At 30.6% G+C, this 27,601-nt stretch overlaps 1 protein-coding gene across 4 annotated transcripts in view; it reads left to right on the top strand.

Annotated features, from left to right (window-relative positions):
* The window catches only part of LOC122714795 (nephrin-like), a 330,905-nt gene extending 309,377 nt beyond the window's left edge, over positions 1-21,528 (top strand). For 2 of the 4 annotated variants that reach the window (XM_043936470.1, XM_043936472.1), the window contains exons 10-16: positions 1,829-2,122; positions 4,699-5,019; positions 11,069-11,410; positions 18,147-18,434; positions 18,675-18,769; positions 19,341-19,613; positions 20,069-21,528. In XM_043936470.1, coding sequence (XP_043792405.1) covers positions 1,829-2,122; positions 4,699-5,019; positions 11,069-11,410; positions 18,147-18,434; positions 18,675-18,769; positions 19,341-19,613; positions 20,069-20,146 — 1,691 coding nt within the window. In that variant the 3' untranslated portion in view covers positions 20,147-21,528. The remainder of the gene's footprint in view (positions 1-1,828; positions 2,123-4,698; positions 5,020-11,068; positions 11,411-18,146; positions 18,435-18,674; positions 18,770-19,340; positions 19,614-20,068) is intronic. The other 2 variants (XM_043936471.1, XM_043936473.1) reach the window with 2 other exon arrangements.
* The last annotated feature ends 6,073 nt before the right edge of the window (positions 21,529-27,601 follow it).

The following is a 27,601-nucleotide window of genomic DNA, read 5'->3' as shown; positions in this document are numbered from 1 at the left end:
AAAAAAAATAATAAGAATCACGTAATAATCGTATTTTGACAAATTTCTTTTCACATTTTTCTTTGTTATTGAGTTTCAAAGACTTATTATACCTCTATTCTATCGTACTATTCCCACTTTTCTGGAACTAAGATGGAATTGATTCCTAATGTATTGTCATGCACACATTTACGAATTTACGGCAACTAGAATTCCTATCGATCCTTCCATTGACAATAACAAATTAATGTCTGTCCATTAAGCATTAATGACGCATTGCCTATGGCCTTGGTACGTGCCAAGTGTCTCCGCTAACTATCGTGGCGATTTATGTTGCCCGAATGCATAATTCTGTCCCCGTTTAGAATAATTATTGCTAAAGGATGGACCAAGTTTTGTCATGCGATTGCTTTATAATTCTCTTCCTAGTTAAGAAGTTTTGAAATTTTCTTGGGAGAATTTTTCTGAATAATGATTACGACGATGTATGTATGAAAGGTAGACAAGAGAAAGATAGATATACAGAGTTATAAAAGAAAAAGTTAAAGAATGATTTAAAAAATGTTCTGATACACACGAATGGAAACTATTTAACTTCCTTGACACTTCGATTACGTAATATATCAAAATCAAATAGATAGTGATTGTAAAAATGAAAGATGAAATCAATTTGATGATCCATCAGTTATCTCTCTCTTTCTCTGTATTCTAATGGCGTATAAATTTTACTATATCATTAAAATATAACTAGAATCGATAATAATTCATTAAAAAGAAAAAAAATAACTAAAAACCATTTTTTGAGATTATCTCCTCCATCTAACCAATCGTCGAAGATCGATCGTTATTTCGAACAGTTTCCACAATTGACATTCAGCTACAACGATGTCCACGGAGAGAAGATACCCTGGATAATCTGACAAAAGATCCCATGTGACCTCAACTTCGAGACGGAAGTCTCTTTCGACTGAAATTCAATAATACTTTGTACTTAGAAACGAAAAAGAAAAGAAAGAAAAAAAAAGAAGAAAAACGTACAGAGATCGTACATCAAGCTAAAAGAGGGATAGAATTAGAAGAATAGAGTGGACAAAGGCTGACTTTTCATTGATTAGATCACTTAAGAAATTCTGTTCGATATTCGCCTAGCTAAAATGAAGGGAAAAAAGTTAATTATTAAAACTTAACGTTTCATTTCATAAACGAAGATTTGAATGATGTTGAATGATTTTGTGTATACCTAAAAAAATAAATATATCTTTTCAATCATATATCACGATATTTTATATATGTATATGTGTATATACATACATATTATATATTGCCATGGAATCTAAGGCTTCTGCAGCTACTACCTTGCGGTTGACAAGGATTTGGAAATGACGTACGAACATTGTATCGTTAATACTTAATCATGGATAATGTTCGATAATCGTGTTATCTTTGTCGAATATCAGAGAAGAGAGAGATAGAGAACGAAGAAGATAATACTCGATCACTCATCTTCAAACTCGTGGATCAAAAGCATGGATCAACTCCCATCGTTCAAAGAATCTAATGCTAAGTTCTAAGGAAATTTCGAGATGAGGAAAGTCATCGATGCGAATCATTGATCCTCCTGAAACAGAAATATTAATAATTCGTCAGTACTACATTTTTCACACATTTTTCTCTCAACAAAATTAACAAGAAGAATCAAAACTTGAATATATCCTGTTTATCTGATACACGATAATTTCCGGGAAAAAATATATTTCATCCTCGAGCAAAATTAAAATTAAAAAAATAGGTGATAAGGCATCATGCTTCATTTGCTTAGGCTTCATGTAGTCGCATGATTTTTTTTCAGTCGCCCCTGTTTGTCATCACGGTCAGGTGAAGGTATTCGGTGTGGCGCGACAGGAAACCGCGAGGATACCGTGCGAGCTCGAGGCAAATCCACCGGAAGTAACGTTTATGTGGAAGTTCAATAACACAATGGAGACGATCGACATACCTCAAGCACAAGTCATCAGCGAGAGAACACGTTCCACGGCCTCTTACACACCAATGACCGAGTTAGACTATGGTACTCTGCTTTGTTGGGGTACAAATGAGCAGGGAACGCAACTTGAACCTTGTGTCTATCACATTGTCCCAGCTGGTAAGTGTCTTTTATATCGACACATTTAAATTTCTATTGTTCTATCATACATACGAATATATAGAACTTCGTTCTCTTTTCTCGATAAAAAAAATTTGTAAATTTAATTATACATCTGTGACAAAGTAAAAATGAATTATTTTTCTATGCTTCTCTTTAATAATATTCACAATTAATTAAATAAAATATGTAAAATTTAATATCAAATGCAATAATCACTTGGAACGAAGAAATCATTCAATAGAAAATCCTCGATACACTATTCCACTTTCCTTTTCTCCAAGAGAATGCTGTCTGGCATCGAAGGAAAAGAATCAATCCCGATTTCAAAGAATTATTCGTGTTAAAATAATTGGAAAGAGTCGAGCAACAGGAATGATTTTTCGATTATTAAAACATTCATTTTTAACGAGGATATTCCGGGTATTTCAAAGTATCCTTGTGTTTCTTCGGATAATCCTTTAATCCAAGGAAAATTCGCATTATCTTAAGTGCAATGCGCGAGAGACCGTTGAAAATTGTCCATCCCTTAGAGAAGATACTTGGAAACTGGCTCGAAGTCACGAGACACTATAGCTTTATGGAAAAACTTCGTTTTTAATTATGTAACAATTCGTGGAAACCGAGGAAATTAAGATTTTAGTGTAAATATAAATCGCCAGGATTTACAAGAGTGGAGGGGAGGGAGGAAGGGTGAGAAGTGGCGAGTGGAGGGTTGGCCGTGCAACGTTCTCGAGTAATCCCGGGGAAAAGTGTCTCCCATGGGATGGTTGATAGACGTAAATTAGATTTAAAAAGTTTCCTCATTATGCAGATTAGAAACAACGACGGACGCCTCCGTAGCCGAATGTCCGTTTTCTTTTTGCGATCTCTTATCGACTGAAAAAATTCATGTTAGTATTCTCTGTGTTCGAACGAATTGCAGAAATGGATATTCTCGTTTGAAATCGTATCGTTTAGATAAATTCAATTTCGAGGATTGTTTGCTTTTATTGGTAAATCTTTGAAACTAGATCGAATATAGTTTTTTTAATCGATGCTTTCATATCATGTTTTATTTTTATTCAGCGATCTCTCTATTGAAAGGAATATTTAAATACGTACTTGTCCATCTTATAAAAATATTGAAACGAATATTAAAAAATAATATTTGTAATTATTAGAGAAAAAATAAAAAATACTTTTTAAATATTTTATGTTAACTCGTATATGCATACATTGATTTTATTGAAAAAATTTCATACGTTGAATAAAAATAAAACGAAATTGCAGCGTATGTATTTATCAAAAACGAAATAATTTTCACAAGGATTTAGTTCGTTTTCAAACAAAATAATATCCAAGAGAAACTAATTATTCTGAACTACTAGATTTTACTGAATATTTCTCATAAAAATAACACGAATTCACGGCAATTCTTCGAACGACATTTCATGTTGAAAATATCTACGAAAACTCCAACGAATAGTATGTGGCGTATGGAGGACGAGTATCCAGAAATACGAGCGTCGTGGACGAAACGCGTCACTACGTGATGAACACACTTTAGTACCAGTGGAAGGCACTAAACCGCGCGAACGAAGCAATAAAAAGCGCTATTAAACAGGGCACTGCATCTAAAATGGAATCGTTCACTTTTGGGAATTCGCTACTGTTCCGAAACGAAAATCTAAACTTGTATCTGTTGATTAAAGAGAGCGTAGAAACACTATCGTTTGCGACACAACAAGTTCCACATCGGTTCGTACGTGAACGGGTAGACGTTCGAAGGGTAGGGTGTCCCCATCCTTTCAGTATTCCGTTCTCGTCTGGAAAGGACAGACGTTTGTCGTGATAGTTTGCCAACTTCGAGTCGCTTCATCTCTTCGCCCGACGCAATCACGGGTCAGCTATGGGGAGCTACATTTCCAGGGTTACTCGAAGCAACGCTATTGAAGAATAGAGATAGCTTTATTACGTTTCTTTTCGAGCCGAGAAATGGAAAGTTGGCGTAAACAAGTATCAGGGAGAAAACGTGATAAATAATTTAAATCGTGGATGTGATTTAGATAAAATTATGTTTGTGAACTCTAAACTGTTTTACAACTCGAGTGATCGATATAACTTTTCGATATTGTGATTGAATTTGCACAGTAATGTTGATTGTTTAATCAAAATTATATATCAAGCAAAATATTAGAGTTCTATTTGTCAAATTCACTGAACAGAAGATAGTAGAATAATATATAACACGAAGTTCCATGATGATTATTAGAACATCTCGAATTAGTCACTGTACACAATATCAAAAATATTATCGATCATTCAATACCAATTAAAGTTCGATGATTTACCAAAAGGATAGACATCTTGAATTTTCATCCCTTACTTATATTATACTCATCGTTATTATTCTGCTACCCAATTTCATTAAATATCTTCCACCATTCATAACAATTCTCTCACCAAAACCTCTTTCATCTAGCTCAAAACTCCACAAAATGATCTCCACTCGTCCTAAAACATACAATACGTTTCCGGTCAACGTAAATTGTCAAAACTTTCGAATCGACCATACTAATTATTCGACTTCGCAGGTCACCCGGACACACCGCGCAATTGCTCTCTTTTGAACCAGACAATAGACTCGCTGTACGTGGAGTGCATCGAGGGGTTCGACGGTGGTCTGCCGCAGAAGTTCACGATACAGGTGGACCGTGAGTCGGGAACAAGCAGCACATCCTCGAAACCGAGCACCACGGTTTACAATCAAACGAGCAAAGTGCCATCGTTCTCGGTCGGAAATCTCGAGCCGGGGACCACCTACGACGTCCACATATACGCGAGCAACAGCAAAGGTCGAAGCGAGAGCGTCCATTTCCGTGCAACCACCCTGAATCTGCCCGAAAGGCGAACAGGTGAGTTTTCAGACCACGAATTTCAATAACGAATATCGAAGAATAAACGAGCAGCCTACTTCTTATCTCACATCTCGAATCGTTCAGATTGATCGTTGGCACACTATTACGAGCACTGTCTGCTACGCTGCACGGGCCTTGCATCGTAGAGCTCACGCGATTATCTGTATTTCTTCTTACTCTTCCCATTCTGTAGTCGTTCATCCTCTTTCTGACTCTTTCTTCTGTGTCACACCACACACCTCGCGTGGTATTCAGTCTCATTCTTCCTGTTCTCAACATTGATCACACCACAATCTCATCAATCCTGTTCTCAAGCTACAGGTACACCACTTCGCTCAGACCTTCGAGAGATCTCACGGTTTAAAGATCCGTTTACTTACGATCCAACGGGCAAGAAACGAGCGAACGCTGCAACACACGTGTCGATGAGTTTTCCGTGAATCGACTTTATATATCTGGGATATCCTGGAATGGTTCCTTTTTGAATCAGGGGAACGATCACGTTGGGAATTTGAGGATTAATCGACGAAGAGATCTCGCGTCGATCTTTTCGTGCGATTGTTAAGTTTTCGCGTGGCAGAAAAGAGGTCTTGATCTAGTCAAATTCGAATATATCGAAACTTAAGTATCGTGTTTACATGTTTGTGAAATTAGAAGATTATTGGTCTTCTGAATTTTTCCTTTTGCATATATCATTATTCGTTTTTGAAGGCTACGTTTGATTTAAAATTTTTAATAGATTTAGATAAAAATATAGATATACACTATACACTTCTTAAAGTTATTAATTTCTCGATCAATCTCGAAGACAGATCTTATTTTTCTATTCACGTTTCATTAACGTCGTCTTTTTGATTGATATCTATCACTGAACAAATAGATATAAATGAAAAATGAAATAATATTTAAGTTAGAAAAATATAAACAGTAACTTAATCGTTCATCTTATTTCAGCTCATCGTTCAATGTAAAACAGAAAGCTTATATTGCACTATATCATTACACCTACATCATTTATCTCGTTTCAGCTCATGAAATAGATATCCTTACAACTGTTACACTATTCTAACACCCACGTCTCGTTTAATCTCATTAAATAAACTCTACATCATTATCATATTTTTAACAAATAAAAAAAGATTGAAAGCTATATCTTAAAAAGACGTTAAACGTTCAACAACTATCATTTTATATCAAATTTTATATCAAATACGATAGTATAATTATTTATGAAAAAAAAGTCCCCATTATATTTTCCCCATTGCAATTGTCATATTTTATCATATATTATTTTAAGCTCTCATTCTTCATAATATCAAATATCTACTATATACCCACGGTTTCAAGTATCCAAGGGATGGGTTTGGAACTCATCCCTTGCGGATATAAGGTTCTCACAATATATCACTGTGGAAAATGGTGCTGTATCGCGTTGTAAACCATACTTTTCCCTAAGTACCCGCGATGAAGATAGTTCCATTACCGTGATTGAACTGTCGTTTTACAAGGGAAAAAATGACAGTTCCCGTCGCGACACAGCCATGCTGCAGCGTTTACTCGGCCACTCTGTATCGTAGACGCGCGATTAAGCGCTTGACACCGATAGTTTCGATCACCACCAGTCGAGCTAAATCTACGGACTTCCGGTCCCTGTCGAACTCGATTATCGTCCCCTGCGCTTCATGATCCACGTCTTTTCAAGTATAGTCGTATAGAATCGAGAAATGTATCTAACGCGATAGTAACAACGATGAAAGTTATAAATCTTTTCTCGATTTAATTTTTTTTCTTTTTCTTATTTTTCTTATTGGATATTATTTAGTAGCATCGATAATAGAAATTATACGCCATAATTGATTTATTGGGATAATTAATTAATTTATTGGGATAATTAATTGATAGTGATGAATATAATTAATGACTCGATTATTATAATTAACTTGACGTTCGGAATCAAATTCGATTCTCTGAAAGTACAGTGATATAGGTGGGAATACTCCATTGCATAACGACTATTATAGTTCTATGATTGACAAGAATATTTGTTTCACTCAAATATCTGACAGATCTGAAATATCTAATTTCCTTATATTGATATATCCTGCAGTCGTTAATAATAGAATAAACAATTTCAATTTTATCAGAAAATTCTAATTCTAACTGTCATTTGTTTTTGTCTATCGAATGCAAATTGCTTAAAAGAACAAGTGTTTTAAAAAATATTTTTCATTGAAGATAACGACAAAAAATAATATTTTAATCGACAACAAAATTTAATCTCAAAATATTTAATTCACCAAATATAACACACGTCCTGAATCGATCAAATCCATCAAAATAACAAATTGAAAAAGAATGATCGAATTAAAAAACAATTTTCCATCGAGAAAGAAAATTGAATAAAATACTTCCGCGCTTAGCCAGACATTGTATATACTTAAAGCGACATCAACAATGGCGAAGCCGGAGCAGACGAATTACCAAGACAAATTAACGAGAATCAAAATAGAAGGGTTGAGAGGGGGGAGAGGGGACACTAGTCTGACAAATTACTACTCTCGCTACTTTGCTTCTCCATGGGGTCAGAAGAGGAGGCGTGTACCGGAAAAGGAATTTCTCTTGTAGGCCAGGAAAATAATTTTGTCCCGGATTACGACTCTGTCAGATTGCTAGCTCATTCTTCCTGCTAATTGCTAACAATTAACCGTGGAACGCGGGGCCAGGCTGGCCGTAAACGTGGCCTGTGTACAGTACGCGTTAATAATGCGTGGCTAATTGGGGTTGCGGGGGTGGGCGATGGCCGTTCTCCTCTCTCGTCGTGGACTCGGCCTATTCTGTCCGTTGGCTAACTGGAAATTGGTGTATATCGTTCCTGACTGTTGGCTCGCGTTCTAATTGTACCCCTATCTTTTATGAACGTCCAACGATTGTGAGATGAATTTTTTTTTTTTTCGAAATTGCGGTTGATTAAAAGAAATTTTTGTTATAGGATTCTGCCCCATTTTAATAGAGATAGATTCTGTTTCGTTATATTCGTTTGTATTGGATTAGCGGGGAAATTATGTTGATTTTTCATTTCTGTGAGATAAATAGTTTCAAATGGCTCGTATAAATTTATCTTTTTGTATATTGAATTTTTTAAAAGAATCTAAAAAAAACAATTTCAATTTCTAAAATTATTATTCGTTATAAATGATAATTTTTAATAATCGATTTTACTTAATATTCCTTTCGAGAAAATTTAACTCTGTAATGTCTATTAATATAAAAAATTTCGTATTTTGTTTAATTTAGTTCAAAAACTCTCCATATAATAGGTTCTCGAATAATCTATGCTCCATTTTTTTGATAGAAAATACGAATTTCGCGAATATTTTTTCAAAATATTTTATCTAAAAATATTTCGATTATTAAAAAGAAAAAATTATAAACTGAATATAATATTATTTATTCTCGAACGAATTGGTTAGATTTTTCACAATGGTATATGTCAATAAATGTACCGGCAGAGTGTCAAGTAGTACGAATCAATGATATCTCTTCCTACTCTTTATGCAATTCGATAAAACAAACTTTATTCCTTTTTTTCCCTTTATTCCTGTATTTAGTTGCCGAGTTTTTTTTTAACAAACCGATAATGTTACATTCTATCGACATTCTCGTTTTAAAATGCAAATGTTTGCTAATCATATTGACGGAAGACACCTCGATACAGGGATTTAACGGACGTTAATCGTATCTCGACGTTTCTGACATATTTTAACTTAAATATTCTCGCGAATTCTTTTTTCAATTGAAAACTTTTTCGTGTTGAAACCATTATTACGGTGAGACAGTTAATTTATTCGCGTATGAATTTCATTAACGGTAATTGAAAGATCTCAATTGTGATATGTTATGAATTCATTTTAATCAATGTAGGTATTTAATTATTCTCTTCGTTTCCTTTTTCATATATCCATCATGTGCACGATAAATCATTCGTAATTAAAAATGAGATTACAATCCAGAAAGCAGTTTCCACGAAATTTTTAAAATACGAACAAAATTCTTGGAAAATTATTGGACAATTTAAATTTGCACAAACTTTATAAATTAGAATTTTTTTATCTACATCTTTTTTAGCAACGATTGCTACATTTTTATTATTACACTAAAAAAAAGATGACACTTATATCCTTAAAAAAAATGCTGATTTACAGATGTTATATATATAAAAAAAATCTGTTTATCTAAAATTGCAGTAAAATTTTAAAATTTTGTAACAATACTTCTATGCAATATTTATTTTTTTTACAATTAAAAAAATCCTTCAAAAACTTTCATACTAAATATAAAAATACTAAATAAAAAAATAAAATTCTTGCTTAAAATTCTTTCCTTGATTCATGCCTAAAAATAAATATATCTATTTCATTCTATTTATAATATAAAAATAATATTTTCATATTATTCATTTCATTTATAAAAGAAGAATTTTAATCTCAATTTATTACATGAAAAAAAAATATTACTCATCTCAAAAGACATTGAAAAATTCGTTCCATCCTTTAATAATCTCATTGAAATAACCAATATATCGAACGATATTTCCGCCTATCTAATCAAAATTTCAATTCCAATAATTACAAGTAGTAGGAACGTGTTAAACGAATCTCCGGTTTATCGAAGTAGTCGATATCGTTGACCAGCGTCGCTCGATTCTCGTCCGCCGGTTTATTGACTCGCACCCCTGCTGCCTAACTCGTACCTCTAGGAGAAAGGAAGCAGAAAGAGGATAGGGGGGAGAGAGAGAAAAAAAGAATAATTCTGTCTAGCAGTTCTGTGCTCTCGTTCACGCGTGTAAACGCTTCTTCTGTCGAATATTTCGCTCGATAAAATGGCCAGCTGACCGTAATTCCGACACGAACTTACTTTAGCCTCGAAACGAAAGTCAGACGCTTGTTACGCGACGTGCAAACGACTGGCTCGAACGACTCGATATCGATACCTGGCCTGTCCTCCCTTATGGCGGATATCGATTACGCTTTGACGTTTATATTAAAACACGTTCGCGCGGCGAATGAGAAACGTGGGGCCGGAGGGTTGGCACGAATTTTTTGGGTGGAAACTCGATCGAATCTGCTCGAAAAAGAAAAAAAAGGGGGAGAGAGAGAGAGAGAGAGAGAGAGAGAGAGAGAACATTCGAGGGATGGTTGTTGCTTAAAAATCTGGTGTACTCTTTCGCGATTTATTTGTAATATCTATTCCAAGTTTTTATCTTTTCAAGGATTGTTCTTTATTTTTATTTTCCATCGAACGCGTTTGATTTTTTTTTTTTTAGAGAGAAAGGTTTGTTTTTTGATATAACGAACGTTTGTTTGATGGAAGTTTGGCAAACATCGTTGAAATGACGACACTTTTTTTACCATTTGATTTGTAAAACAGAATATAGAGACTGATTAAACATCGACAAATTTGATTATTGAGATACGCTCTTCAACTCGAAAATTATACTACAATTGCCCACAAAAATTGTACATTCCAAATTGCAAACTAACTCTCAAACAATCGTCGAAGCTACAAAAAATCCCTTTCGCAAAATCCTCCCCTCCCCTAAAATGTTAAAAAGAGAGAAATCGCTCGATAAAAAAAAAAAAGAAAAAAACGTTTGCAGGGCGTTGAGCTCATCATCAACGCGACGCAAACGGAATACGGAAACGGTAGAAACGCAGGACTTCGAAGTAGTCGTCGCCCTTCGAAGGAAACTCGAAAGAAAGAAAGAAAGAAAGAAAGAGAAAAATCCTTTCGCGACGCATAGCACCCTCGAAAAAAACTTAACCCAATCTCTCTCTTTGAACTCTCCCCGCTCAACCTCCCTCCCTCCCTCCCCTTCCCCAAGGAAAAATTCTACTAGGCAACAGAACCCTTCCACCACCCTCGTACAGGAGAAATCCTAACCCTCTTCATAAAATCAAAATATACTTCCCGTAAAAACCAAACTCGAGCGTGGAGGTAGCTGAGTAGAAGAAGGAAGCTGAGGATGGTGTGCCCGGTATGGTAACAGGTGAGAAGCTGGCGCAACCCCCTCCCCCGGAGAATTGTACGATCAGGGAAGAGAGTCGGACGACGGTGAGGGTGAGCTGCGCCGAGAGCGAGTTCATCGATCCTCGGACTGCCACCTATGTCCTCCAGGTCTTCGACGCGGACACCAGGCGTCTTTTGGCCTCCGCGACTAGCATGACGCCTAGCATGCTCGAGATCACCGATCTGCCCGCGGAGAGGAGTTACTCGGGCCTGGTTCTCTCGCTGAGGATCATGACGGAGCACACGATGAGCGACGCAACGGTTCTTCACAGCCCGCACTATGTTCAGGAGGGTAAGATAAAGGAGCATCAAGCATACCCAGGTAGGGGCCAGAGCTAGTGTTCGATTTCGAGTCAGCGTGCGCCATCCGCGGACTTTAATAAAGTCTGTTGGGAACGTTGTGTGTCCAGATCACGATCCTTTTATCAATTGTCAACCTTCCCTTTTCTGTAGGGGAATATTTTTACTTCCTTTCTTTTGTTCTTTTTTTTCTTTGATTTTGTTATACAGGATATTTTTTTCTTTTGTTGGTGAAGTGTTTTTAGAGGATCGATTCTCTAGAATATAGAGATGGTGTTGTAAAATTGTGCTTGCCTTAAGTAAAAAAGTTTAAAAATATTAAAGTATCTTCTTGGGATCCAAGAATTTAAGAAAAATTATTTCATATGTTTTTTTTTTTGTTTTGTTTCGAGAATGATTCTCTAAAAGTTTCCCATATATTTAGCAATATCCTGTTTTGCTTTTTTGATGAGATTGCGGATTAAGATTCATCAAGATCATTTTCGTAGAAATTTTGTAAAGCGATTGAAGTCGTGGATCATCCTTAAACCATCCTAAATTTTTCATCCAATATTTATGTTAATTTAATCACGGAAGATTAGTTTTCACGATGTTGAAAATAAATTTTAATAGATCATCTCGTTATGCTTTTCTTTTTTTAGAACTAATAAGGATCTCTACGCTCATTTGATATTCTGAACTAGTTGACTCTCGATAGGGAAAGATTCTATCAGAAGCGTCAAATCTGATTCAGTGGTACTCAACCACCGAACTAAATGTTGGAGTTGGAGTTACCGGCCATCCCATCTGAAATGCTCGCAAATTGAAATCCGATCAGAATTGCGTTCGAACTAGTTAGCCTTCTGGTTTGAGTATTACTCGTCATCGATATCTCCAGCTCATCCTATCGATCCTGTTTCGATGTCTGACAGAGATCTTCGCGTCGAAGAACAATTCCTAATTAATTCCAAACTTCTATCACTCTAAGATATTTGATTTGCTATCGAAATTCTATTATTTCCTAATTAATTTAAATTGAATTTCTGTCTTTTCTTTTTTAATAATTTGATCGATATTTTCGTTTTCTCCCCTTATAGATTCTATATTTTCAATTCGAAAAAAATACAATAAACTATGTTTCTCTCGAATATAAACACATTTCGAATAAGCTTTATTACATCCCTCTATTGTTTGATCCTTGATAAAATCTAATCCATCAACTATTATCACCTCAATTCATGTTTCCATTCGATTCTATTCAAACGCAATTTCAAAGCGGGCATATAAAAGAATTACATAATAGAACGACACTTAAGTTACTTAACATAAACGGAAATTCACAGTAAGCGTATCCGCTGTCAGTTGAATTAGCTTTCGGCATTGAATCAGGCCAGTAGAGGAGCATCACAGTATCAAATTATGCTGTCAAACGTTGCCCGATAGCTAATCCAGAATTCACGATTACCTAACATAATCCAGACTTAATCTAGGATCATGCGGAGATCGGCCGAGCTACCGTTTTAATCATTAAATCATTGGATCATCCTGGTAAATCCGACTGAAAATCTGATCCAAAATTAACGTTCACCTACGCCAATATTAACCAGAAACCGAAACTCGGCGTAAACACGGAATCAACATCATGTACAACTTATCGAAATCATCAGGCCTGCGCTTCCAATCAATTCTGACTGGGAATTGATGATGTGTAACGATTTAAAACTAATCTCGATCTGATCAATGGATCGAATAGCCTTCCATTTTATCGTTAAACCGGTCAGATATCACCTAATCCATCTGATCGCGATGGGAATACTATCTGAGAATAATTTAGCGATAGACAGTCGATTTAAATCGTATTATTTTAAAATGTAAAATAATGAATTTTGATTTAAATTTGATTAAATAGTTACTTAAAAAAAATTAAGTATAGCATAATTGCTATTTATTATCCTTGTCTCCCATATAACTAATAATTTATTCGTTTCATTGTAAAATTTTTCATTCCTTCATTCTTTATTGGAATTTAATCTTAATATATTCGTATCTTAATTTTTTCTCAATAAAAACTGGATTAGAAAACAATAACAATATGATTTCTGTAATTATTTCTCTTCTTATATCAACATCTCAAAACTATAATTCTTTTTTATTTTCCAAAAATCCAAAATTAAAACAAATTCTACAAAGAAAAGAAATCTAATTCATCATAATCATTTCGATCATAATTTTCTACATAATTCTTCCTCATTTATTATTATCGATTAAACATTATCATCGAGGGTTTCGACATCGTGATCATAATTAAATTAATAGACGAGCATCCACGTCGCGTGTCATCGGTTATTAAACGACCGTGTAGCCATGTTAACCGTTAAAGTGAATCATAAACGGTCCGCGGAACGTGATTACAAAACGTCTTTCAGCTAACCACGGGCTAACGCGCGGCCGCGAATATGCAAATGGACGTTCTCTCCGCGAATTCGTGGCGAAAGGTCCCCACGTATACATCCTGTAAACGGTTGGTACGTATATAGAGAAGAGAAGTCGGGGAACTGCCGGTTCCAAGGGACACCGCCAAGGCAACCGCGTGTACGTGCGAACCATCCGGAGAGCGTTCAACCGAAATTGGTCTGCGGCTGAACACGATCCTCTGTAACCATAAGATGTTGAGGAAAAGGAACGAAGAGGATAGAGAAAGAAAGAAGGAGAGAGAAAGTCGATAGATTTAATTCGAGTAAAGAAAATTTTTCTGGGAAAAATTGAGAATTTTGTAGTAAAAAAATATATCCGTTTTGGTTTGAAAAAAATTAAAAGATTTCCCATAAAATTACTGCTTTGATTTAATATCAAATAATTTTCCTATCTATCGTCAAAGTATAAGTATTGTAATGATAAAAAACGAAAGGATTTGTTATCAATTTATAGTTGTCCATTTTTAATCTATGAATAATAAAAATATTTTAATACATATCCTCGTAAGAATGCATTATCAAGTTATCTCGAATTAAAAATATTTCCCAACGGAATGGGAATCGAAGTAGTATAAAATTGTCCTCGAATTAACTGGTTTCCATCTTGGGAATAGCAGAGAGTGTGAATTCTCTATTCTTGAATTCGAACGACGACCACCTCCTGCGTTTAATATCAACTTAGAATCACAGGAGCAGAACGAGAGGGCTACTCGTTTAGAGAAGTTTGTGAATTTAAGTGGATTTTGATTAATCTCGAACTTGAATGCCAAGCATAGTTCTGGACAGTGCATCTGAATTCCAGATTCATTTCTGGCGTAACGATAATTCACTATCTCTGCAAACACGGCATCCATATCTGGATAAATCGTATTTCATTGAGAAAAATCGTGTTGAAATCTGGCGAAATCTTCATTTCGAAAAATAATTCTATTTAAATTGCAAATAATATTGTAATAAAAATATATTATTCAGATATGGACTTATATAAATAAAAAAAAGGAAGAATTAGATCTGTATAATTCTTAGATCTGTATAATTCTACTTATCATATTAAAGACCTATTCTGGGCAATGATCTAACATCATTCTAACAACAAAATATCTTTCCTATTCAAAATTTTTCTAATTTCAAAAACATTTCAAAATCGATTCAATTCAAAAGATTTTAAATTTGAATTAATTTGAAACAATAATAACCTAATTTTAATATTACTCCGATATAACAATGAAATACTATCAATTAGAATTTTGTTAATTTTTCAAAAGAGAAGGTAGGAAAAAAAGAATATCACTTCGTCAATCTTTTTAGATCTATTTCCAACATTAATACGTTGTGGAATAAACTAAATCGGGTAATTGGCGGTCGGGCAACCACTTACATAGATCAATTCGATCAACTGTGAGAACTGCATGACACAGACACAAACACGAATGGATGTGGCAGTGTTACACCGGCATGTAGATATAATCGATTAATCCTAAATTAGCCGGTTCGGTTAATCCACGCGAGACATTTGGCATCGAAACGAAATTAACGTTTCCAATACGCGATTACTGTCACTATCTCTCTATATAGACGATAGGAAAAAAATATTTAGAACTAAACTAATCCTAACTGATAATTACTACGATAATTTTATGATAATAAAAGAATAACAAAAAGCATTAAGATTCATGCATTATAAATATGAATCGATCTATGAAAATTTAAATGAAAAGAGGACAAAAACGAATATAAAAGATGTAGAAACTATATGTATTTTTTATCAAAAGGATTAATCTGTAGGAATAACCTATTAGTCCTATTAGTCTTATTTTTGCAATTACTACTCTTATAATATTTATATATCATTTTCTTATCATTCTGTATAATGCGAAAAAATAAAAATTACCTCCAACAGAGCCGGAAAAAATTATTTTCTTTTGGAAGAGAAAACGAAGAAAAGAAACAAAAGGAAGGAAGAAAATGTATTCCACGAGATAGTAATCGACTTATCGTTTTAAAAATTTCAAAAAATGGCAAGAACAGAAAGGAATTGAAGGATTGAAAGTGCCTTTACGATCGCTCCCGGGAACGTACATTTTTACGAACCACTGTTACTGTTACTTTTACGATTGTTTCATGATCTCTATCCCTTTCTTTTTTCGTTCTATGATATCCGTGTCTTTCTGCGGTGCATCTCGTTGAAAATCTGTCCACGCTTTTAGAATGTCATCATTTATTTGACACGTTTCATTCATTCATTCGTCGAGGTACGTTGAATGGTCCATTTTCGTCCTTTCATCCTATTGTCTCGAAAATTGTTGTTGTTGTTCGAGGGAAAACGATTTTCACACGAGGAACAGAGGAATTTCTCTATGGGGCACTTTGAAGGTGTGCTTTTTTTCTCTGAAGAGATAACAGAGAGATTTTAAGGTTCTATTCTTGTTGTACGATACAATATTTTGGCACATTTTATATTTTTCCAGATAATTTAAAATTTTTAAAATAAAAACTTGATATATTAAATATATTAAATATATTAAATATATATTAAATATATTAGAAAATTGTTTTTAATATTTGTTCTTTTTTTTTCCTATTTTATGTAATGCTGTTAAATTATTTTATAAGGATTAATAAAGAAATTCCAAAAATTTTCTATGAATAAAAAAAATATTTATAATATTATATTTTTTCTTATTTTAATTTTTCTACTATGACATTAAATGATTGAAAATTAAAGAAGAAATTTTATTAAGTTTATAACTAATTTTACTCACTTTTCTGTATCTATAGAATCTTTTGCATATTTATCGAGAAAAATCTTATAAAATGTGCCATTCTTTCATGAAACAAAGTGAGAACAATAATTTATGAAACAATGAAAATTGAGTGAAAAAACTTAAAGCACACTGTAACTAGCAATGAGAAGAATAAAGAAATATTTTTCCAAAAGAAACATAATGATCACGAAATATTTTCTGCTTGCAATAAATGGCGCGCTTTGGCTTGTGATCGTAGATCTATGTTTATCTATTATGTAGAAACCTTGCATGTGAATGGTGAATCTTGCTACGATATCGTAGTGTGGAACATGCATAGATGATGCACAGCTTCTTTTCATTACAATTCGAATATTTTAATGAATCTTAAAAAGGAATTTTTGAAACACCATTTTATGAATCTTTTTTTTTCAAATTAAAAGAAAAATTTTTTTGATAAATGAAGCTTTTTCTTATTTTAGCCTGAAAACAAATTTGTTCATTAATATTGTCGTGATCAGAAACGACGGTCAATTCTATGATGAAATTTCATTTACATAATTGTCGATGGTTAAATACGAAACGCATTGGACCATGGTTAATCAGCTCAGTGCTCGTTTATTACCGAGATATTAATCCATTATTATCTGGAATATGAAAGAGGAACGTAAATCAAATTGTAGCTTGAAATTATGCAAGCAAATGAATCATGATCGTGCCCGAGAGTTATTTGAATTTCTTATGTCGTTCATTTCATAAAAACTCGACTATTTAACACCGTTTCTTTTATTATAAAAAAGTTTTTAAGAAAGATATATTTTTGTATAAACATAACAATCTTACTAATTTCTAACGTTTTAACCATACGATCATTGTATTATATTTATATTTTCGAAAGAAAAACCAAAAAATTACGTTAGAACGATATTATAAAATTATATGACATTCCGATATTTTAATTCTTACAGAATCTTAAAAAAGAAATTTCAAAAAAGCCAAAAACTTGCAAGCAGAATATTCAATTATAGCAAAACAAGAATAAAAGAATAATTTTATAATAATTAAATCAAAATTGAAGAAAGAAAACTAACTAACTACTATGTTCAAGTAAAAAAGAAATATTCGAATTTATAATGAATTTTATCAGAAATTGTATAATTTATAATTATTTTACAAAGATATGATTCCAATCGTTTTCATAATTCTTCAAACGCGCCTCTACTGTCTGACTAATAACTGACCTATTCCATTCGATTAACCATAACTTTTACTTGTCTACCTACGATTATCTTACTTTACTTGTCCGATCAAGATTAGCTTTCCCTATATATAATTTTATAACTACTTTTATAAAAAAATCCTGAAAATCTAAAAATCGTATCCACGACGAAAATCGTCAATTTTCTTTTTAACGACTGTAATCGCGATAAATCGTTTCTTATTATTATTTTTATAATCCCGAAAAGAAATCCTATCGTCTCTCGAACAGTCCTAAACAAAAAAAAAAAAAAAAAAAGAAAGAAGAGAGGAAAATACTCATGGTACTTAACATGATTTTCAGCTCTCACGCCAAAGATACTGTCGCTGTCCGGACCACTGTTTGGCATGGTAGTCGGATCGACGGCAGGTGTTCTACTAGTGGGCTTCGTGATAACCCTGGCGGTGAAATTACGGCTTCGAGCAAGGTCTCAGGAGGACAAGGACTCTCACGACGACGGTGGCATGGCAAACCTGGCCGCGTCCGGTACCGGCAGCTCCTCTCCACGTGATAAATCGTCGACCCTGCCTCTCAATTCCGACAGCATTGAGAGTTTCGAGAAGGATCCAGATATAATTCCTCACGCTAACGGTGGGTAATTTAATAAGCATTCGATGTTAAGTCGATGGTGTATGTGTTGTAAAATTGGGGGAGGCTTTTAATATTAATGAAGTTTATTCCACTAAAAAAATTTATATTACTTCAACAACACGAATGTGTAAACATTTTATACGAATATCATTAAAAAATTGGACAATATATAATCAATTACTTCAACGACAACAACGAACTATTAGCCTTACTAATTTCTAAAATTCCACATTTTCACAGAAAATTCTTACTCTGAATTGTGCAAGAGTACTTCACCACGTTATGTATTACATCAGCCACGATCGGATGCAAGTACTTTTACCAATACAAGCAACGTGAGTACGAATACCTATAAAAACTCTTTATTTCTCACTACATGCATATAACACATATAAAATAAAAAAAAAATCTATATTAAATTATCTATATTATATTAATAGTTTGAATTATTTGAATGCCTTTAATAAGATGCATATAATATAATTTTCTAAATTAGAAATGTGAATAATAATGTACTCATTTTATGGAAATAAATTAATCATTAAATAAAATACTATAAATATTACAAATTTTTGGTATCTCTACATGTTTATAAAAAAAAATAAATAATAATATATAGAATATAAATTTAATAAATAGAAAACAAGATTTCAACGAATTAAATCGGCATTCAAACAATTAACATTTTTCATAAATTTCTATAGAAATTTCAACAAAACCCTAAATTCATATTTTAGAAAAATGATTTTGGATGTAATAAAACATATTTTGCTACTCTATTCAATGAATATATGAATCGAAATATGAGAAAAAGAAAAACGAAAAACGAAGAAACGAATAAACCCATACCTCCCATTATATTAAATCAATAAATGATAATTTGCATAATCAATAATGACTTTGCAGGGATCAGAGTTAACGTACGCTGAGTTGTCGCTTCGGGGTAACCGACGAATACCTCCTAATTGTTATCAGCCAGTACAGGTATCCAATATTCAACGACCTCAACTGCTGCCCATGTCGACTCTGACGCGTAGACAACCTATCCAGGAACCGACGATTTACGCGCAAGTCGCCAGTCATTCTAAGCCGATTTATGTGCCACCTCCACATCCATACATGAGTCGTAACAATGACGAGACCACAGCAGAAACTCCATTAATCGGACATGACAATAAGGTGACAATTAATAGATCTGTCATACCATTTGTTTTTGAGAATGATATATCCGATGCAATGATCTACAATAACTCTAGTTATCCCTAGTTATTTGTTCAAAATTTTTGAAATTCTAATTATAAAATAATAATATTCTATTAATAATAAAAATTAATAATAAAAAGTTAAAGAATCATTATAATGAAATATCGAACTTACATACATCGATTCTTTGAAAAAAATCCAAAAATTCTTTGCCTAATCAATTTATATAATTTATATTTATATGTATAAATATTTTGAGAAGAAGAATACTAATGAAGTATAAAAATATCGATTGTCATTCTGAAACAAATCTATTTAATAAATTTTCTCATAATTAATATAATTCAATAATGATTTAATATTAAATGAAATAAACTTTATTACTATTATTTAAAAAGAATATATTTTATTTTGAATATCTTTATTTACAGATTACTACCATCAGCCAATCTGGTAGCTCAATATGGCGTACCGATACGCCACCAGTCTCAAATGCACCAACGACATGATTCTAAAATTTTCGATTATATTCGAAGCAACGTTCTACTCTTAATAAACGTTTTTCCACGCACCGTTAATTACAAAAAAAAAGTTAAACTCATTTAATAGAACAAGAAAAAAAAACGAAAAAGAAAAGACTACCGCACGATGTTCCTCGTAGATCATTTACGCGGAACGACGCGACGTGTATGATATGTTATCGTTAAACTTTCTCGTACATATGTTACAGAAGGTTCTCAATAAATAATGAAGAATGAAAGTAATATAAAAACACACGCACACACACACCCACCCACACAAATGTTTGCGCGAAGTATAATACGAATATATTATATATGCTTTCCGAATGATTTGTGATAGAGTTATTATTGAAATGCGGGAATGATTGTCTCGAATCGCGATGTCTCGAACTTCTTGTCGAGATATCGAGAATTACGATATCTCGAATAGAAACGAATTTTTTGTTTCGCGGATAAAACAACCGATGGCGCAGTAATCGACAGTAATGGTTCTAATAATTGAAAAATATTAATTTCGTTGATCCTTCTCAACCGTCCGTAAAAGAAGGGAAAGAAAACAAAATGAAAAAAAACAATTGAAAGAAGAAATTGCAAAATTTTCTATCATAATTCATCAATTCGAATTGTAACAATACAATGTGTTCTCATTGTACACTTCGACTTAATTGATAAATGGAACACATTTACGATACCACGAAGTACAATCAAGACGGCGAATCCCTAATTGTTTTTTCGTTCAGTATTACGTCTACAAAGTATAATTTGTAGAAATGCGTTAGAATTAATGAGATGATATTTATGTATACATATATTGAGCCTGCGTCGAAAGTTAAAACGTCTCGAGGTGTTTTTCCGCAGCTTAATTATTTATTGTTAAACATAAATGACGCGAAAAATTTCGTGTACAGATTTAGATAAATGCGGTGTTATTATAACGATGTTATCTAATCATGAATAGAATTTAAAGAGAAAAAGAAAGACAGAAATTTTAAAATTTTGGAAGTGATAATATACACGTTTGTTGATTATATTAGACTCGTTCTATATGTTCGATCGTTGCTCATTTTTGAAGCTTTAACCGTCCCTGATGGAAAGAAATGATTCTTTTTTCTTAAATGGAATAGTTATTTACTATTTGCGTAATTTTTGTTTAGTCTAAATCATTTAACCTAGAAAATGTTATATAGTAAGGTGATCGTATCGTTACATTAAATAAGAAAAAATCAAGGAATAATTAAATAAGAAAAAAGTAAGGTGGAAATATGTTAAAATGGAATAATATATTGAAATCGTCTTCTCACTTCCTTTAAAATCGTTATAAATTTTATAATATATATATAATCGAAACTCTATCACAAAACCAAAGTACCAATTTTTAATAAGATTTTCGAGCATAAATTAGTATATCATTATTAGCTATTAGCTAGATTTATTTTTTTTAACATTAATATATCAATATATTAATATTAAGTTCAAAACTTATAATATTCTTAGTTTTATTTTATTATTAATTTTTATTATATAGTATTATTTTTATAATAATGTATTAATTATATATATTATAAACTGTCTATTTAATTTCGTACTAATTTCAAAAAAAATATTTCCAATATCTATATTTTTAAATATACATTTATCTTTACTTTATATTTATTGTACATCATATGATGATATAATTTTATAAAAAAAAATATACTTGAAACAAAAGATATGATCACCCTACGTTATAGATGAGTTACCGACAGAAGGTTGCACATTTGAAATGAAGAAACGACACAGCTAAATGAGAATAAACTTCTCGGATGCTAACATTTCATTTTTTAAGGATAGGCGTTCAGAAGACTGAGAATAGAAAAAAAAAAAAAAAAGAAAGAAAGAAATGAACAAAATGTGCAAACCTTATATTATGTGCCATATAATTGCAACGCCAATTGAAAACGTTGCATGTCGAAATATTTCGAGATTGTTACATACCTAGATATTATATGCGTGATGTTAGCTTGTTTTTAATATTTTATACCTTTCATTTTATTCCTTTATAAAATCGAATCATTTGTAAACAATTGACGGATCATTTTCTTTTAAATTATATCTTATTGTGATGCAAATATTCGTATATATAAAAAAAATTGTTATAAAGGATATAGACAAAGCATTCCATTATTTACGTCTAGATCCCATTTTTTTTAATGAATCGAATTTGAAAAAAAAAATAGTTGTTCAATCTAAAAAATTTTAATGTTTTTCGGAACTCGCGTTTCTTGCAAACGACTATCGATAATGTAGCATTCTAACATACCATTACTTTTAGTCGACGACACTTCACATCTACTATTTACGTCTTTAACATCCAATTAAAGAATTTCTTCCATTCCAATCAATTCTGAATTATCTACTAAGCTCGATTCACAACACGAATTTTATACCGTTTTTATATAAATCGAGAAACTGCCCAGAGAGATATTGAACGAGATCAAATATATATGTTTAGAAATGTTATGCAGTTATAAATCTGTTATGCAGTTATAAATCTGCATAATTTACCGAAATAATGTGTGAATAATAATGTAAAATAATGAAAATGTTGCTGTCGCGGTACAAACTACAGTTAAGTCGATATTCGTTCGAATCGAATATATAAAATCGAACAATTCGACTCCTTTGACTGACGACGAATGAACTGTTCACGAAATTTTCTTAATAATCACGAATTGATCAGGGTTTTTGAGTAAGCGCACGAAAAAAAAATTACTTTCGAATATTGTTTAATGCTACAAATTGTTCGTGTATGCGAGATAGAGATAAAGAATGAACGCAATAGTGTGAAGATAAGTATAAGAAAACAAGAAATAGAAAAAATGACAGAAAAGTGGCGAAAAGAAGAAAAAGAAAAGGAGAAGAAGAGAAGAAATATTCAGTATTTTGTCAAAAATTCATATTACCAGTGTAATGAAAGACTTTGATATACTGTTAGTATGCGTTGTAGGTTACAGAATGAATTTAAATATAAATATACATGATATATAAACATACACACTCATAAACGTGTGTATGTATAAAAGATAATTAAAATCTTATAATTTTAAATGACTTTTAATATAGGTTTACTTGTGTAAAATAAGGGAAAAAATAATTGTGCTCAATAAATTTCAATAAATAACGATTTTGCCTATGCCAATAACGATTATTATTGTAATTATTTTTGTATAGAGGAGTAAGATATTATCTAAATATTATAAATACATTATAAATATAATAGTGATTACAGCATATGTGTAATAAAAGTATTTAACATTACATGTCATTATCTGTAATATCCTATGCCAATAATGGAATAATTCTTCCAAAAATAGTCTTTCCAATTTTAATACATGTTATTATCATCATTTTTCTATTAAAAATAATTATTAATTAAATTTTTAGGTCTTATTAAAAAAATAACACGATATTTTAAAAATAAAATTACAATTATATTAAAATAAAATAATAACTGAATTGAAATCCTAGCACAAATAAAAAAACGAATGTCAATACTTAATACCTGCAATCCATTCTAAATGACCAAAGGAAATTTGACATTTAAAATGCATGTGTTGAATAGTTCTCAAATTGAAATCGATTATTAAAAAAATTAATGGAAAATTTTGAAAGATAATATAGATTAATAATTTTTCGAAGAATAATCCATAAAAATCAATTACCAAATCTCACTACAAGGAAATGACTACGGTGAGGATTCACGATTCGTCACTGGAAGTAGAAAACTTGTCCAACATGCCACCGTTACATGATACGTAATTGATTTGAAATCAACAATGAAAAAACAATAAACTACAAAATAATATATACGCAAATTATAAATTTATATAAATTTAATTAAACTTAATATTAAACTTAACGTAATATTCATTTATTAAACCTCTCTAAATCAGTATCAAAAATATTCTCGTCTTATTTTGAAGAAAAAAAAAAAAAAAGAGTTGAAACCAGAAATAAAATAAAAACAGTTAATGAGAATATTTCTGCACAAATTTTATCAATTATCAGTAGTCCAAATTATCAATAATTAATCAAAATAATTAATGGAAATCATGTTTAAACTGAATTGTAGGTGTGCGTAGTTCTTAGCTTGCCATCGCTTCCCGAAAACTATTACTGATGAAATATATTTTATATTTTTTTATGAAATATTTTTATGAGAAATTTTCTATGACATATTTGTTGATATTTTTTTAAATAGAAAAAATTTAAAAAACAAAATTTAGAAAGCGATGCCAATTACCAGGTCTCACCCACGAGGAGGTGACTACGCATCGAGACCCACCTGAAAAAAACAAAACACAAAATAAAATTTATATTACAAAAAGAATATATATATAAAAAGTATATATATATATATATACACACACACACATATATATATTAATTTAATAGAAAATAAAAATTAAAAATTATTTGATTAAAACAAATCAAAAATTAAAAATTAAATAAAATTCAAATTTAAAAAAAAANAAACCGAATTATCAAAAGATAAATGAATCGAGTAATCGTGTTAATTATTTGACCAAGAAAGAAAAAAGAGAAATTAAGATGAAATATTTAATATTAATCGAAATCGATATCTGTTTTATGAATAATTTCCAATATTATATAAATTTATGAATAATTGATCGTTGAAATAATTAGCAGGTGAATAATTGAAATTCGAGGATACTTATTTTTAATTTTGCAGTAAATTATATCTTTTATCCTAAATAACTTATTATTGATTAATCGAAAGACAGAAAAATATTATATAAAACATATATCGATATATAGGATTTATAGAATTATTATTTCAATAAACCACCTCAAAGTATAACGCGTTAATTTAATAAAGAAATACTTATAAAGAATATATTCTAAAAGTTAAAACAAGTATAATAGTTGTTATACAAAATTATCGGTTAAATTTAAGCTAATTTATTTATTAAATTATAACCAATTTAAGCTTCTGTTAGATGAAGCACTATAGAGACAGAGCAAGATGAAGATAAAACTATTTTACTTTATCTCTATTTTGTGCAAACTTTTATTGCTTATAATTTAATAAATTAATTATTCAATTTTTCAATTAATTGTATACCAGCAACAATCGATCGTTTAAAGATCTACGAATATATTAATATCTTATATATATATATATATATATATATATATATATGAAAAAATTAAATCTAATCAAATAAGAAATGTAAAATGTAAAATACGAATTTCATTTATAAAATAAAGTAACAAGAATGACAGAACTTTACATACTATTACATTTGTAATAGTATCTTATTTTATATCTTTATATCTTTATATCTTTTATAAAATATAAGAAATATATATTTATATACATAAAAATAGAATCAAATAAACTATATTAAAATTTTTAATTAATAGATAAGATAAAGAAAGTAATAAAATTAATCAAACACTTTTATACCGTTCCTAAATATATGAATTTTAAAATAAAATAAAGATAGAGAAGGACAGCAACTACTAAGAAAAAGACAAAGATAGAATAATATGAATAAAAGTGACTTTCAGCGCCATCATGTGTTGAAAACATTTCTTCAAAGAATCATGTTTCAAGAAATGCTCGAGAGATGTCGATAGCTTTCAATTCCCATCCTACTTTACCTTTGGAAAGATATTTTGTCTTCAATAGATGGCACTGATAATCAATTCTTATTTTACCTCTTTCTCCTATTTGTTATCCTTACCTGTAATAATTTCGTTTGCGGCACTCTGAAGATGGCGCTGACATCCACATTTTTATTCTATTACCGACCTCACATTATTTGTAAGTTTTTTCTATCACATTAATTTCATTTATAGCACTGCAAACGGAACTGATTTCTCAATTTTACACTTTCTGTTTTTCTTAATTACTACTATTATATAGTAGTAATTAAATAATTAATTAATAAATAAATGAACAAATAGATAAATAAGCAAATAAATCTGTCAAAAAAAAAACCATATGAAAAAATAAATATGTAGTAATATATAATAAATGATAAAGCAAATAAAAAAATTAATAATAATTCAATGAATAAAATTATATAAATGAATAAATAATAAATAATAAATATGTAAAAAAAAAAAATATAATATATACATGATTATATTAATTATATAATTACATATATATAATTTGTTAAATAAATAAAAAATAAAAATTACTTGATTAAGACAAATCAAAAATCTAAAATTAAGAAAAAATAAATTAAAAATAAAATAAAAATTAAAATATACAGTAAACTAAAAGTAAATTAATGGAAATCATGTTTAAACTGGACTAGTAGGTGTGCGTAGTTCTTAGCTTGCCATCGCTTCCCGAAAACTATTACTGATGAAATATATTTTATATTTCGAAATTCTTGATGAAATATTTATAAGATATTTTTTTAAATAGAAAAAATTTAGAAAACAAAATTTGGAAAGCGATGCCAATTACCAGGTCTCACCCACGAGGAGGTGACTACGCATCGAGACCCACCTGAAAAAAACAAAATACAAAATAACAATAAAATTTAGATTACAAAAAGTGTATATATATATATATATATTAATTTAATGGATAATAAAAATTAAAAATTAAATAAAATTCAAAATTAAAAATAAAAATAAAAAAAAATAAAATAAAATAAAATAAAATAAAATAAAATAAAATAAAAAAAATAAAATAAAAAATAAATAAAATGAATAAATTAAAAAAAAATTAATAAATAAATAAAAATGCAAACAATAAGACAATGATAATTAAAATATGAAATAAATAAAATGAATAACATATAATTAACAATAAAATTATTCTAATATTATAAAAATATTTAATATAATTTGGAATAAATAATATTAATACTATAAATAAATGATCGAAAATTCAATTAAATTTAGTTAAAATGTTATAATATCGGTTACCGCCACGAAAATTCGTTTAGAAATGATCGCTCTCTCGTATATCGTCTCGTATTATTAGGACGCGACAATCCAAGTTTAACGAAAATATAATATCTAAAAATTAATTTCTTAAATATAATGATTGATAATTTATCAATTTTTATTCAATTTCTTTATATTTATTGTTTATTTATGATCCGAATAATTTATTATTATCATATAAAAAATGATATATTTTTTAAAATTAAAAACAGCAATTGTTTCTGCGATATATTATTTCTTTATTCCTTTATCTATTCATTTATTTATTTATTGATTTTATTGATTATTATTATTATTTATTAAATTTTCATTTATTCATTTTTTATTTATTTCATATTTATTTACTATATACTCACTCATTTATTCATTTATGATATATGGTTTTTATTTACTCAACTATTTATATTTTTATTCATATAATTTTTTGCTTATATAATAATTTGTTTAATTTTTTATTCCATTATTTAT

This window comes from Apis laboriosa, unplaced genomic scaffold (assembly GCF_014066325.1).
Source record: "Apis laboriosa isolate Shangri-la unplaced genomic scaffold, ASM1406632v1 scaffold34_cov151, whole genome shotgun sequence".
Classification (NCBI taxonomy): domain Eukaryota; kingdom Metazoa; phylum Arthropoda; class Insecta; order Hymenoptera; family Apidae; genus Apis; species Apis laboriosa.
This window is presented reverse-complemented; position numbering and strand designations above follow the sequence as displayed.